This window comes from Marmota flaviventris, chromosome 9 (genome assembly GCF_047511675.1).
Source record: "Marmota flaviventris isolate mMarFla1 chromosome 9, mMarFla1.hap1, whole genome shotgun sequence".
NCBI lineage: Eukaryota > Metazoa > Chordata > Mammalia > Rodentia > Sciuridae > Marmota > Marmota flaviventris.
The window spans coordinates 20,228,444-20,244,063 of record NC_092506.1 but is presented as its reverse complement, the minus strand read 5'-3'; the positions used below and the strand labels follow the sequence as shown (position 1 = coordinate 20,244,063).

The 15,620-nt window shown below is 35.5% G+C and overlaps 1 protein-coding gene across 5 annotated transcripts in view; it reads right to left on the bottom strand.

Annotated features, from left to right (window-relative positions):
* Positions 1-15,620, bottom strand: part of Ckap5 (cytoskeleton associated protein 5) — a 102,077-nt gene that overhangs the window by 21,321 nt on the left and 65,136 nt on the right. For all 5 annotated transcript variants that reach the window (XM_027936461.2, XM_071616238.1, XM_071616240.1 and 2 more), the window contains 10 exons: positions 13,525-13,582; positions 13,298-13,423; positions 12,248-12,387; positions 11,401-11,575; positions 10,140-10,253; positions 9,771-9,899; positions 4,387-4,581; positions 3,883-4,018; positions 2,166-2,254; positions 315-440 (listed from right to left, as the gene is read on the bottom strand). In XM_027936461.2, the coding sequence (XP_027792262.2) occupies positions 315-440; positions 2,166-2,254; positions 3,883-4,018; positions 4,387-4,581; positions 9,771-9,899; positions 10,140-10,253; positions 11,401-11,575; positions 12,248-12,387; positions 13,298-13,423; positions 13,525-13,582 (1,288 nt within the window). The remainder of the gene's footprint in view (positions 1-314; positions 441-2,165; positions 2,255-3,882; positions 4,019-4,386; positions 4,582-9,770; positions 9,900-10,139; positions 10,254-11,400; positions 11,576-12,247; positions 12,388-13,297; positions 13,424-13,524; positions 13,583-15,620) is intronic.

Here is a 15,620-nt window from a genome sequence, read left to right as displayed (position 1 = left end):
ACAAGAAAGATAAAGAAGCAGTCCATTGCATGTGTTCCATTAGTAAAAACAAATGAATACTTATAATGTTTGATTAAAAAAAAAGCAAAAGACTACAAAGTTACTTCTACTTAGAGGAAAAACAGGCACTAGGTCCTATAGTACTTTTTGTACCAATTACTGTTCCCGTACAGTAATCTTTGAGAATAAAGTACTATATAAGTAAAAGATTCAGTTAATTATCAGATATTTCAAAATATGAATCTCATTCAGACTGCAAAGCTATTTATAAGTAACAAAATAAAACAAAGATAAGCAAAAAAACTCTTCCTTACCTTCAATCCTTTTTCATCTTTCATTCTTTGCTCCTTTCCATTTGAAACAATAACAAAAATAGGCCCAGATTTGTCTTCATCTTCCTTTAAGCTGGTTTTGCTTGGCACTTTCTTTCCTTGTATACCCTACAACCAAAGTTCAGGGAATATTGATTAGTTAGGCCCCTTCTACAGAATATGATGTTGCTGCCCAGGAAAAGGGCATTTTTACAAAAACCAGAGACATCTATCTACATTATATTCCAACATGAAAGAAACATTTAATACAAAATCTTGCACGTAATACATTTTTGTACTGTTTTCTCTAGAACTATCAGTTAGCTCTCGAGCTGGCAAGAAATATAGTTGGAAAAGCTATTACCTCTCTTAGTCTGAGTCACAGTCAATTTTTGTTTATTGGATAATTCTTTGCTTTCTTGAAATCTCTGATATTCTTTTATCTTTCATATTAATGATATTTTGAATGACATTTATACATTTCATATCACTTAGTTGAGAAAGCTCTTTTATTTCTCCCTATATTTACTTAATGTATCTATCAAAACAGCATAACTGGAGCCCCTTTGAACCTTCTAAAGTTGGTAGAAACACTTTAATGCTTATTCACTAATGCAGTTTTTAAAAATAATTCAAGATTTAGAATCTTTGTATCAGGTGAAAAGAAAATAGTGGGTTACAGTACATATAATTAAGGCAAAATTCAAATTTCATTACTGGAATTATTATTAGTATAAATGTAGCAAGAATTTACTATTTCTAGTTGGCCAGAATTTCTTTCTAGTCCAAACATTGAAGTCATTAATCAAAACAAATATGAGATTGCTTATGTAAAATTGTTTGTAAACTGCAAAAATAGGGAAAAAAAATTATGGCACTTAGAACAGAGTCAAAAATACTTCAATGCACTTGTGATCAAAATACTAAAATAAGCACTTGTTCATTTTAGGATAAGGAAGGAAGGATAGGAAAAGAACAACTTCAGTGCATAGTTTAGAAGATAATTACCCATTTAAATAACTCAAAGCTAAAGGACCCAAGCAGAGGGAAGAAAAATGGACAACTGTAATATATTTAAAGAAAGACTAGAAAGTATCTATCTACTCTATGATGTGAGTATAATAATAAGAGTACTGAGTAATAATCTTATAATTTTTCATCCATTGCATATAGTTAATGAAACTGTTTTCTTCATTTAGATTTACTACTATTATACACTTCTATAATTTTCCTTTTGTAAGTATTAAATAATCAACAGTCTGAATGCAATGACCAGCTCAGAACTTTGATAATAGTAACTGATAATTTGCTATGATTCAAAAATTAAATGAAAAAATTACCCGGGGCTTAGTTAAAAAATGAAACACAAGAATGTATTTCTTTAAATCATCCAACTCTGCATGGTTATTGAAAAAATTAGTGATTCAAGTCCCACTGGCATAAGGACAAAAGGTATTTCTTCTAGACTATCAGAGCACCTTCTAGTATTATGACTTAACTGAGCCAAATTGGAATAAAGCTGATTACTATTCTTCTCTCAAATCCGTATCAGTCTAAAGTGACCATTCTGCATATGCTTCCTTCTCTTTTCACTACTGCAAATCTTCCCTAGAGATCTGTATAACAGGAACCATGAGAGCAGGGTATCTGTTGGGGGGTGGGGGGGTCTTACTAAAATGGACTGGAAACATAGCTCAATGGTATAGTATTCCTGGGTTCAATCTCAAATACTTAAAAAAAAAAAAAAGTAGTGATGTTCTATATACAATATGATCTTTCCTAATAGAATGATAACGCAATATGTAAAACAAATGCAAGAGCAAATCTACATCTAAGTACACTAAGTTAACACACCTTTACTTTAGAGGAAACCCCTGGAGCTTTGGCCTTTCTCGGATCAGGTTTAGCTTCTATGGTGCTGGAAACAGAATCTTCAACAGGTGCTTTGAGAAAGAAAGCATGTAAGATAAGGGTAAATTCTAATAATAACCCTTTTTATTTTGGGAAGGTTATACTATGATAATAAGAAAACCAACCAGCAGTCAGATCAATTTATAAGGTATTTTCAGTTAGATTTTTTTTTTTTTTTTTTTTACTAGTCTTTTTTCTCCCCAAATTCCTATTTAACATAACCTTAAAAAAGTAATTCAGGCAAGGCATAGTGGCACATGCTTGTAATTTCAGAGTCTCAAGAGGTTGAGAGAGGAGAATCGAAAGTTTGAGGACAGCCTGGGCAACTTAACAAGACCCTCTCTCAAAATTAAAAACAAAAAAAGTGATGGGATGTAGTGCAGTGATGGGACAAAGTGTTCAATCCTCAGTACTGGGGGTATAGGAAGAAAAAAGAAAATTCAGAAAGTCTACATCTCCTTTAACAACATTTAAATGGCAGTTTTAGCCAGGTACAGTGGTGCATGACTGTAATTCTAGTATCTAGGGAGTGTGAGGCAGGACCAGTGCAAGGTGGAGGCCAGCCTCAGCAACTGTAAGACCCTACATCAAAATAAAAATTAAAAGGATTGGGGATGTACCTCAGTGGTAAAGCACCTCAGGCTTCAATCTTCAATATCAAAAACAAAAAACTCCTGTAGTTTTAAAATTATCTTCAAATAAGGATTAAAAAATCACTTTTTGTCAGATTAGTACTGCCTTAATTGTAGTGTCTGTCATCTCTGAAACTGATTACCTGGGACAATGAAATTGAGATTCATTATCTTATACGTAGCAATTCCAATAAATGTTAAACCTGAATATATATGTTGATATGAAGAGTTTTACAGATGCAAAGTTTCTAATTTTATAGCATCAATAATTTTTAACCTGCTAAAAAGAATATTTTTATGTTTAATCAAGAAGTCTTTTTTTTTTAATATTTTTTTAGTTATACATGGGCACAAAATTTTTATTTTGTTTATTTATTTTTATGTGGTTCTGAGGATTGAACCTCACATACACAAGGCAAGAGTTCTCTCACTGAGCCACAACCCCAGCCCAACAAGAAGTCTTGAAATGAAGTGATTACAGATTATACATTACAGAATTTTAACATAGGAATGAAGAAATTGAGAATATTCCTTTAAACATTAGTAGGGGCTGGAACAAAGTTCAGTGGTTGTGTGTACTTTGTATGTACAAAGCCCTAGGTTCAAACCCCAGCACATGCGCGTGCGTGCACACACACACACACTAGTAAATATTTGAATGGATTAGTAAAAAAGTAGGTACCCAAGTGTGGTAAAAGGAGAACTCATTTGTGACTTAAGTAGAATTTTAAGCTGGCTATTTGTCCTTTTGCAAGTCACTAACCTCTTTGAGTTTCCTCATCTGCTAATAAAGTGGTTTAAACTAGATGTTCCCAATTCCTACTCTAACTGGAATAAACAATGTTAGAAAACAGTTGTAGAAATCTTAAAAACAGCATAGAATACTTTGAGAATTACCCTTGGAAACCAAATTAATCACTGTCATAACCTTAGCACAATTCCTGGTTCAATAAAAGGATGAAAACTGGATATCTTTTAGAGTTTCCTCAGGTTATTTCCTTTCCCTTCAACCTTCTCAAAACAGTTACCTGATGTAGGCTGGAATTTGGCTGGAGCTGACCCTCCCATTGGTTTGGATGTTGCTTTAGCAGGCGCAGCAGGCTTGGCTGGCATGTTAGCTTTGGCTTTCTCTAGCATGGCCAATACTTGATCTTTAGAAGTTGGCTACAGAGACAATGTAACATAAGTGAGAGGTAACATAAATGGTATACTCATACTAAGCTTACTAACAGATATGCTGTCAAATGACTGAGCTGCTAGTTTTGAAATACCAATGAAGGGAGGCAGCACTCAGTGCAAGAGAAACAATACACATTATGAAGTCACACTCAAGTTGCTATCATTCTGGAAGGTCACAGTTTTCACCCTGTGGGGCTGGTAGACTCTCAGAAATTCTACAATGCTAATTATTTTATTTTTGCTCTCATTAGGATTTCAAACTGAGTCTCACAGTAGGTAAATATGATACTTTGCTTATATAAATTCATGTTCAATAGTTTACTAATGGCTTTAACAGCAGCAGCAAGTGGTACCTTTAGTTTCCCAGTAGCCTTGGCCATTTTTTCATATCCTAAGTGCATCATAAAGAATGGCAAAGCATCTTGGGCCTTCTTTCGAACATCTCCATTTCGATCTTCTAGGCAGGAGTAAAGATGAGGAACACATAGGATAAGGTCTGTGGGGGTGGAACGAAGAGTAGGTAGTTTCTCAGCCAGCCAGCCCAGAAGCTGCCAAAAGAAAGAAAGATTAATCACACTTCAAATGGAAAATTGTTATTATTTGTGATCTCAGGCTTAATGATTTCATTAGTTACCAACACTGAATTAATTCATATGCTACAACTTTCCAATATGAAATCAGTATTTTTTATTGCTCAAGAACATTGTTATGTTGCTGGGTGCCACAATGCATGCTTGTAATTTTGGCAACTCAGCAGGCTGAGGCAGAAGGGTTGAAAATTTGAGGGCAGCTTTAGCAACTTAGTGAAGCCTAACCGAGTTAGCAAAATCCTTTTTCTTTTCTTTTCCCTCTCTTTTCTTTGGTAGTGGGAATTGAATCCAGAGGTGCTTTACCACTGAGCCACATCCCTAGCCCTCCTTTTTATTTTAAGATAAGGTCTAAATTTTTGAGGCTGAACTTGAACTTGTGATCCTCCTGCCATAGCCTCCTGAGTTGCTGGGATTATCAGCGTTTACCACCATCCGCTATTTAGCAAAGTTCTGTCTGAAAACAAAAAATAAGGACAAGGGATATAGACCAGTGGTAAAGTATCTGTGGGTACAATTCCCATACAAAAAACAAAACCAAAAACATTTGTGTTACATTAAAATAATACGTGCAATGATGACAATCATCTTTTTTTTTTTTCACATTTCCAGCCTTTTATTTTATTATTTATTTATTTTAGTTATTGGTGGACACAACTTCTTTGTATGACACAACATCTTTGTTTTTTGTATGTGGTGCTGAAGATCGAACCCGGGCCGCACGCATGCCAGGCGAGCACGCTACCGCTTGAGCCACATCCCCAGCCCCATGACAATCATCTTTAAGAAAAGGACATAGGATCATCTTTGGGCATTACATTATAAAGTTTTAATAGTTTTTTTTTTTTTTTTTTTAAATGGTATAGCAGTAACCTGGAGTATTCTACCACTTGTTTTTATTTTGAAATTGGGTCTTACTAAATTGCCAAGGCTGGCTTCAAACTTGTGATCCTCCTACCTTAGCCTCCCAAGTCACTGGGATTACAGGCATGTGCCACCGTACCTGGTTCTAAATATATTTTAGGTGACTTTGGGATTGAACCAGAACTTTGTATATGATAAGCAAGTGCTCTACCATTAAGTCACGTCTCCAGCCTCCTTAATATATTTTAAAGATGAAAAACTTTCACTTACCTCTTTAAGTTCTAAAAAATATTTAAAGACCCAAAACATTTATTTGATCAGATGACAAATTCTATTAAGACTTCTATTTTATGAAATTTTTGTATATATATATATTTTATATAATTTTTCTATATTCCTAAAATAACTCACATCTCTATTTTTTCACTGAAATTTTTATTAAGATAATTACAGATTCACTTGCAATTATAAGAACACATAAAGATCCCAATTTCCTTCATTTATAACACATTACAAATGTATACTACAATATCACAACCAGGCTATTGATACTGATACAATTCAGTGATCTTATTTTACTTGTACTCTTTTGTATATGAATATTTATTTTTCTTCCATATTACCATGTATATGTTAATATATCTGCCATCACAGTGAGGATTTTGAATAGTTACAATCAAAAGGATTTCTTGAGCTGAACTTTTCTAACCACATCCCCATTTCCTGGCAACCACTATTCTCCATTTCCAAAATTCTGTCATTTTAAATGCGCTATATAGGACTGGGGTTATATAGCTCAGTGATAGAAAACTTGCCTAGCATTCACAGGGTTGGAAGTTTAATCCCAATATGGCAAATAATCAAAAGCAAAATAAAATAAAACCTAAATGAGTTATGAAAATGGAATCAAATAGTTTTAACTATTTGGGTTTGGTTTTGTTGTACAGCAAAATTCCTTCTGGCAAAATAGTGTTCCATGTATGAATGTTCAACAGTTGAAATCACCTGCTATAGGATATCTGAGCTGTTCTAAATTTTGGCCATTTTGCAGTCAAATGCTATATCCCTTAGCTAAACCCACAGTTTTAAGCTCTTATTAAGGAAGCTACTATGAATATTTATATTTCCACAAGCAAAATAAGAGTGATCACAATTCTCCCACATGGTTGCCAGTATTTGGTGTTACCACTATTTTTTACTTAACAATTTTGATAATTGTGTAGTGATACTTCACCATAGTTTTTTGTTTTGTTTTGGGGTACCAGGTATTGAACTCAGGAGCACTCAACCACTGAGCCACATCCCCAGTCCTATTTTGTATTATGTTAGAGATAGGGTCTCACTGAGTTGCGTAGTGCCTCACTTTTGCTGAGGCTGGCTTTGAAATTTCGATCCTCCTGCCTAAGTATCCCCCCAACCCAGAGCTGCTGAGATTACAGGTGTGCGCCATGGCGCCTATCACCTCATTTTAGTTTCTTTAAAAAAAAAAATCTTTAATTTTATTTATTTTTAAGTTTTTTATGTGGTTCTGAGGATTAAACCCAGGGCCTCGCACATGCTAGGTGAGTACTCTACCTCTGAGCCACAACTCCAGCCCCTTAGTTTTTTTCTTTTCAAAAATAAAAAATATATATATTTTTTAGTTGTGGTTGGGCATAATACCTTTATTTTATTTATTTAGTTTTATGTGGTACTGAGGATTGAACCCGGGGTCTCGCACATGCTCTACTGCTGAGCCACATCCCCAGCCCATCTCATTGTAGTTTTAATCTTCATTTCTCTAATAACTAATAATGTCGAACATCTTTCAGGGGATAATTTGGCATTTACAAATCCTTTTCAGTGAAATGTATGTTCATGTCTTTTGCCCATTTTCTAATGAATTTATTTATGTATTCTGGTGGTGGTGCTGGGAATGGAACCCAGGTATGACAGGCAAGTGAGCTACATTGCCAGCATCCTCACCTCTCCTTTTTAAACTGCTGACTTTTCAGAATTCTTAGTTTAGATATTAGTTCTTTTGTTTTGGTACCAGAGATTGAACTCAGTGGCACCTTCCACTGAGCAACATCCATCCCCCTACTTTGTATTTTATTTAGAGACAGGGTCTTACTGAGTTGCTTAGTGCCTTTGCTTTTTGCTAGGCAAGAACTGTTCTACTGACCTATATCCCTAGTCCAAAAAGTTTTAAATTTTTATGTAGTCCAATATATTAATTTTTCTTATTATGGATTATGGTTTTAATTACAAATCTAAGAATTTCTTTTTTTTTTGGTGGTCCTGGGGATAGAACCTAGGGCCTTGTCCATGCGAGGCAAGCACTGGACCAACTAAGAATTTCTTGCCAACCTTACATTATGATTTTCTATGTTATCTTTTAATAATCTTGTTATTTTTATTGTATGTTATCTTTCCGTAGTCTTGACAGGTGCAGTGTTAGCACATCTGTAATCCCAGTGACTTGAGAGGCCGATGCAAGACAATTACAAGTTCAAGGTCAGCCTCAGCAACTTTTCGAGAACCTCAGCAACTTAGCAAGACCCTGTCTCAAAATAAAAAAAGAAAAGGAGAAGGAAATATATCTGAGTGGATAAAGCCCTTCAATCTCAAGTACAAAAAAAAAAAAAAAAAAAAAGGTTTCAGTCTAATGTTTTACATTTAAATCCATGATCTGTTTTAATTTTTGTGTAAGATATGAGGTTTAGGTCAAGGTTCAATTTCTTTTGTCTATGAATATCTTATTGTTGCAGAACAATTTGTTGAATAGGCTACCTTTTCCTCCACTGATTCACTTTTTGAATTTTGTGAAAAATTAGTTGAATAGTGGGTGTGTTTGTTCATGCCTGCAATTCCATCGATGGGAGGCTGAAAGGCACGAGGATAACAAGTTCAAGGCTAGCCTTGTCAACTTGGGGAGACCCTGTCTCAAAATTTAAAAATAGGGCTGAGGATGAAGCTCAGTGATGAGATCCTGGGTTTGATCCACAGTGCCAGGAAACAAAAATGTGGTTCAATTCTGGGCTTTCTCTCCCACTCCACTGGTTTTTATTTTTATCTCTACCCTGTCTTCCTGTCACTGATACCACAGTGAATTGACAAGGTAAGCAATAAAGTAAACCTTAACATATGTAGAGTGATTTTTTTCCTACTGTTTTCTTATGAAAACTGTTTTGGATATTTAAGAGCCTCTGCTTTTCTATATAAATTTTAGAATAAGCATGCCTCACTCTATTATAAAAAAAAAAAAAAAACTTCCTGGAATTTTTACAGGACATACATTAAATTTGTTGATCAATTTAATGAGAAGTGATATATCAACTGTGTTGAGTCATTGTAAGAGTTGACATCTTTAACTTGTTCCTAATCTTTAGGGCAAAGTATTAAGTCTTCTGCCAGTGACTATGATGTTATCTGTAAAGGTTTTTGTAGGTGCTCTTAATGAAGTTGAAATAATTCTATTCTAACTTGAATTTTTTTTAATAATAAATGAGTATTGGATTTACCAATAAGCATCAACTGATAAGATTATATGACTTTTCTTTATTCTGTTAGAATGATAGATTATACTTTTGGACTTTTGAATGCTAAACTCTATTTTTTAAAAAATATTTTTTTAGTTGTAGTTGGACACAATATTTTATTCTATTTATTTATTTTTATTTGGTGCTGAGGATCGAACCCAGGGCCTTTACCCCAGTCCTAAACTCTATTTTTATACTCTGATTAACGCCTCTGATTTGGGGCGGGTGTGGTGGTGCAAAATTGTAATCCCAATGGTTCAGGAGGCTGAGGCAGGAGGATCACCAGTTCAAAGCCAGCCTCAACAAAAGCAAGGTGCTAAGCAACTCAGTGAGACCCTGTCTCTAAATGAAATACAAAATAGGGCTGGGGATGTGGCTCAGTGGTCTAAGAGTTGAATCCCTGGTATCAAAAACAAAAACCAAAAAAAAAAAAAAAAAAAAAAAAAAAATCTCTGATTTTACCATTTAAGAATTCGAAGAAAGAAAAAAAATTCCACAAAAATTAATCCTTTAAAAAGTTTTGTGAATGGAACGGGAAAGAAAAGGGGGGCATGAAAATACAAAAACTCACAACCAACAATAAAAAATTTAAAAAAAAAAAAGAAAGAAAATACAAAAACTTTGGGAATTTGGTTTCAATTTTATTAACCTTTATAATAAAGTTCATTTTAATCATACTTCATGTGTGTGTGTACAAAAGTTAGGCAGGCCTTGGCTCTTAAAGAGGTAAAGCACATGGTCAATTGATAAATTTATGGTACTAACCTCTTGCCTTAAGAAAGGATTTTCCTTTTTGAGCTCTTCAGAAAGATCTTCTCCCTCCAGCCATTCCTTCATGCCTGTCTGTTCTGCCCAAGCATTCACAGTTGCTAGTGCAGCAGCTCGAACATTGTTCTGACCAGAGAAGAGAATTGGAAAAAATAATATCAACTATAGTTTGGAGGTAGGGGAGAAAAGTTTATTATTTTATGAATGTGAACAACAGAAACTTCTCTAAGGTGTTTTCCTTCTAATTGTCTCATCTTTATAAACTTTTAAGCGTTTACATGTACTCTAGAAAAGAGAATTATCCTTAGCCCAAAAATGTGGCTGGTCTATTCCAGAATGCAGCATAGTGGAAAGGGTTAGGTTTACCTTACTGTCTCCAAGGACTGTGATGATAGGAATGCCTAAGTTCTTTACATGTTGCTTGATGTTTGGGCCCATGGCTACTGCCAACTGCTGGAGTATATTCAATGTCTGTTGCACCTGAATGGAAAGAGTCAACACTTTATGTTCAAACTATAAGCAAGATGTACTCAAAGTTTTGCAAGATTGTTTGTTGCCATACAGTAAACATAGCAGATTTCTGATCTGCTCAAGAGATAAAAAAAATCTATTAAAGCTATGAATAAGTTTTAGCTCATAAAAATGTATTGTTAGAATTTAAGATCATAAGTTATAATACTTATAATAATAATAATATTTTAAAGGTAAAAGCTTAGTTTAAGAAAACCCTGACATAAAAATCCAAATTTAAAAATTAGAAGCCGGGCACAGTGGCGCACACCTGTAATCCCAGCAGCTCGGGAGGCTGAGGAAGGAGGATCGAAAATTCAAATAGCAGATTAGTGAGGCACTTAGCAACCAGTGAGACCCTGTCTCTATATAAAACATAAAAAAGGGCTGGGGATGTGGCCCAAGGTAAAGCAACACTGAGTTCAATCCCTGGTACCCCGCCCCCCAAAAAATTAGAAATTAAGTGAGCACACACACATGTGTGTACATATTGCATGTAGTTTCTTTCTTTCTTTTTTTTTTTAAAGAGAGAGAGAGAGAGAGAGAGAATTTTAATATTTATTTTTTAGTTTTTGGCAGACACAACATCTTTGTATGTGGTGCTGAGGATCGAACCCGGGCCACACGCATGCCAGGCAAGCATGCTACTGCTTGAGCCACATCCCCAGCCCTGCATGTAGTTTCATATAAAGATACTTAATACTGGATCCTTGTAAAAAGCAAAGTTTGAAATTAACAAAAATTTGATGAATAAGCTGGGTGTGGTGGCACATGCCTGTAATCCCAGTGGTTCAAGAGGCTGAGGCAGGAGGATTTTGAGTTAAAAGCCAGCCACAGCAAGAGCAAGGTGCTAAGCAACTCAGGAGACTCTGTCTCTAAATAAAATATACAAAGGGCGGGGATGTGGCTCAGTGGTGAGGACCCTTGGGTTTAATTAAAAAAGAATTGATGAATAAACCTGCAATATCTTGAGAAACACAGAAGAAATTAAAGGAAGCTATTTCTAGGTCAAAGTAAATAAAGCAATAGTTTATTTTCTGCTAGTGAAGGATGTACTGATAAGGAACCTTCTGTAATGGGAAAGAACAGAAAAAGAAAAGGCACAAGGTCTACATACCAAGATTTTATTTGAATCATTGAGTCGACCCTTCAAGGCAGTTGGAAGTTCACCTATATTTGGCTGGATAAATTTTGCTTCGTTGATAATTCCTGCCACTTCATCTAGGCCTTCTTTCCTTATCTTCCAATTTTTATCACCAATCTTGGACACCAACTCTGAAGTAATTTTATCACTGGAAAATAGAAGATATAACTTTTTATTTTAGGCTCCTAAAAGAATATGATATCACAGAAGTTCCCATCCCTGAATTCAAAGAGAAAGCACAATGAACTGGGTGCGGCGGCAGACACCTATAATCCCAGTAGGTATGAAGGCTGAGGCAGGAGGATTGCAAGTTCAAAGCCAGCCTTAGCAATTTAGTGAGAACCTAAGCACCACAATGAGGCCCTGTCTCAAAATAAAACTTATAAAAATGAAAAAGGCTGGGGATGTGTCTCAAGGGTTGAACATTCCTGGGTTTAATCCCTGGTACCAAAAAAAAAAAAAAAAAAAAAAAAAAGAATTTACAATGAACTGAAACTGGGCATAGTGACAACAGTTTGTAGTCCCATCTGGGCTGAAGTCTCCAAAGTTACCCAGTTCTACATCAGAGTTATTCAATTTTCTTCCTCACAAAATCATCAATTTCTTATGAACTCTTCCAAGGAACATCACATAGCTCAAGGCCAGCCTAGGCAACTGGGCAAGACCTTGTCTCAAAATAAAATAAAAAGGGCTAGGAATGTAGCACAGTGATATAGTACTTACTAAGCATGCACGAGGCCCTGGATTCAATTTCCATTGCCACAAACACACACAATGATTTACAATGAATCAAGTAAATCATTCACAGGGTGAAACCAACCTGATCTCTGTCCTTGGCAAAAGATCGACAACATCATTGCCTCCATCTTCTGGTTCATCTCCATCTTCTCCTTCATCTATACCACTTGTGCTATGCTTGGAAATCCCTCTGGTTGGAGCAGGTGGGCTTTGTCCCTGCATCTATGCAAAAATGAATAAAGCAAATGAACTTGATGAAGAATATGAAAACAAACAGATTAGGGAAGGTGCCTATGTCAAAATTTCTCATTCTGTCAAAATACTTACTTACATAGTAGATACACACACACACACACACACACACACACACACACACACCACACCCCATATGGGGTGTGGTGTGTGTGTGTGTGTGTGTGTGTGTGTGTGTAGTGCTGGGGCAAACCCATAGATCCTCACACACAAACTTCTTAGAATCTGACTTCTTAATCACAAATTGCCACCCCCTCCTTTGGCATTACTGGGAACTGAATCCAGGGGTTCATGCATGCTAAGCAGCTCAGCCCTTTTTTTTTTTTTAATTTATTTTTTAATTTTCGGTGGACACAACGTCTTTATTTTATTTTTTTTAATGTGGTGCTGAGGATTGAACCCAGCGCCCCACGCATGCCAGGCCAGTGCGCTACCACTTGAGCCACATCCTCAGCCCTCAGCCCTTTTTAAAATTTTGAGCCAGGGTCTTGTTAAGATGCCCAGGCTGAGCAGGGACTTGCAATCTTCATGCCTCAGTTCCCAAGTAGCTGTGATTATAGATATATACCATGGTGCCTTGCTTTAGTTTACATTTTTTTTAAAAAGTTATTATTTTGTGTACTTTTTGGATAGGTAGTATGCTCACTATGTTTGAAATTTCAAAAGTACAGAAGAATATAAAGAGAAAAATATCTCATCTTATACCAGAGTTACCCGGTTCTCTTCACAAAATCAATTTCTTATGCACATTTTCAAGGATACTTTGTGCACATAAAAGCAAATACATATATATTCTTCATTCCAAAGGTTTAAAAGTTTAGCCTTAATGAATGAGATTCTCAAGTTCACCAATGGACTGTAACATTTGTGGAATCTTTACCTTCTCAAATTCTGCATCTATCTGGGATAACAGTGCAGGTTTCTCATCCTCAAAGAACATTCGCAAAGAGGGACCAACATATAGGTACATCACGCCAAGCAGGGTAATGGCAGAAGTCCTCACGGCCTGCCAGAGAAAACAAAAAAAAAAAACAAAAACTTTCCAATCAGAACAGAACAGAACCACAGAAGGCTGTAATGCCCTTACGTGTGCCAGAATATACTCACTGGGTTTGTTGCAGCTAGAGCAGTCTTCACATTGCTAATGAATGCCTTGACATTCAACCTATAAGAAGAAATAACATTTAGAAATTGAAAACAAGGGCTAGGGATGTAGCTCAAGTGGTAGCGTGCTCGCCTGGCGTGCGCGGGGCGCTGGGTTCGATCCTCAGCACCACATAAAAATAAAATAAAGATATTGTGTCCACCGAAAACTAAAAAATAAATATTAAAAAAAAAATAAATTGAAAACAAATAAATGAAACCTTCAGAAGACTCAATAGAGCAATAGAGTTTTATAGACTGACTCTGGGATTGGATCCCTTGGGTGAAGTTTTCATCTACATCTACTCTCACTTTAAAGTAAGTTTTAAATACTATCTATACGTTGAAAAATCACATTATGCTTAATTAAGACTCTTAAACACAATTTTGAATTCATTCATGTACTCCAGATTCATTTACCCATCTACTTTATGACATTTCTATGTCTCAGACATCTGACATCCAGTACATGAAAATTAAACTCCTGATTGTCTACCCCCCAATCTCAGAGTTCTCTAACTCAGTAAAGAGTCACATTATTCTTCTAATTACTCAGGTTACTCTTGAGTCCTTGGAGTAATTCCTGATGTGTCTCACTATGTTTAATATCCTGTTCAGTTCTATTTTCCAAATATATGCTGAGTCATTACATTTACACCTCTACAATCTATGTCTAAACCATAATTTCTTGACAGGATTATTCAATACCCTATGAATTAATTCTCTCTCCCAGCTCTGCCATTCAACCCAGGATACTCTATTACTAAGCCATAACCCAGCCCTTTTAATTTTGAAACAGGGTCTTGCTAAATTGCCCTGTTTGGCCTGGAACTTACAATCCTTTTGCCTCAGACTTCACAAGGACTGGGAACACAGGTGTGTACCACTGTGTCCAGCAAACAAGACTTTTACACTGCCAGAGAAAACACAAAAAAAATAACTTTCCAATCAGAACAGAACTACAGAAGGCTGTAATGCTCTTATGTGTGCCAGTTCTTCTTTCAGATTATACCAAGTTGAAAACATCTAACCTCTTATCCTACACCTATAATCCCAGTGACTCAGAAGGCAGACGCAAGAGGATCGCATGTTCAAAGCCAGCCTCAGCAATTTAGTGAGGACCTCAGCAACTTAGACCATATCTCAAAATAAAAACTGAAAGGGCTAGGGATATAGCTCCATGGTAAAGCAACCCTGGGTTCTATCTCCACTGCTGAAACCAAAAAAAAGGAGAAAGTTTTTTAAAAAGGAATTATAACAATAACCTGGACTTTGTGAGAACTCCAGAGATACTGACATTGAATAGTTCTTTGATTAAATGATAATTGAACTGAATGGTAAATTCTCGAGTAGTAGAGTTTCTTCCATAAGTAGAATCAAAACACACTAAGAGGTCTGTTATAAAAAGTAACAAGGCACAAAGAAAGGCAACACAGTATATCAAGTATAGCATTCTCTTGAAACCAGAATGCCTAGATTCAAACTTTGGCTTTGCCACTTTCCTAGCTATGATGAGGGCAGATAACTTAAGCATTTAGTCTTCAGTATCCTCATTTATAACTGAGCATAACACAATACTGTAGGTGATTTTTATAAGGTTTAAATCAAATTATTATTTAAAAGGTTTTAAAAAGAACCTTGGATAAAGGAAGCTACATAAGATTTTGTTAAATAAAATAAACAACTGAATTCTATGTACAAGTAAGTTTGGGAAATAGTAGATTAAACAAAGTTTAAGGGGCTGGGGATGTGGCTCAAGAAAAAAAAAAAAAAAGTTTAAAAATCTTTTCCATTGTGGGATTTTTGAGAGTATTTAATATACCAAACTGCCCTGTAGGTCTCTAAACAAATGTGATTATATGTAGCAACTTCCAAAGTCATTTGAGTAGAAATCTTTGGAAATGGCTTTTCTGTGGAATAGTTATTAACACTTAAGGAAAAATAACTCAGAGGACTGTGTTAATGGATATAAAAATATAGAACACAAGCCAATACAGACTTTTAAGGATAAAAGTGGTTTTCTTGCTGGGAGTGATGGTACACTTCTGTAATACCAGGAA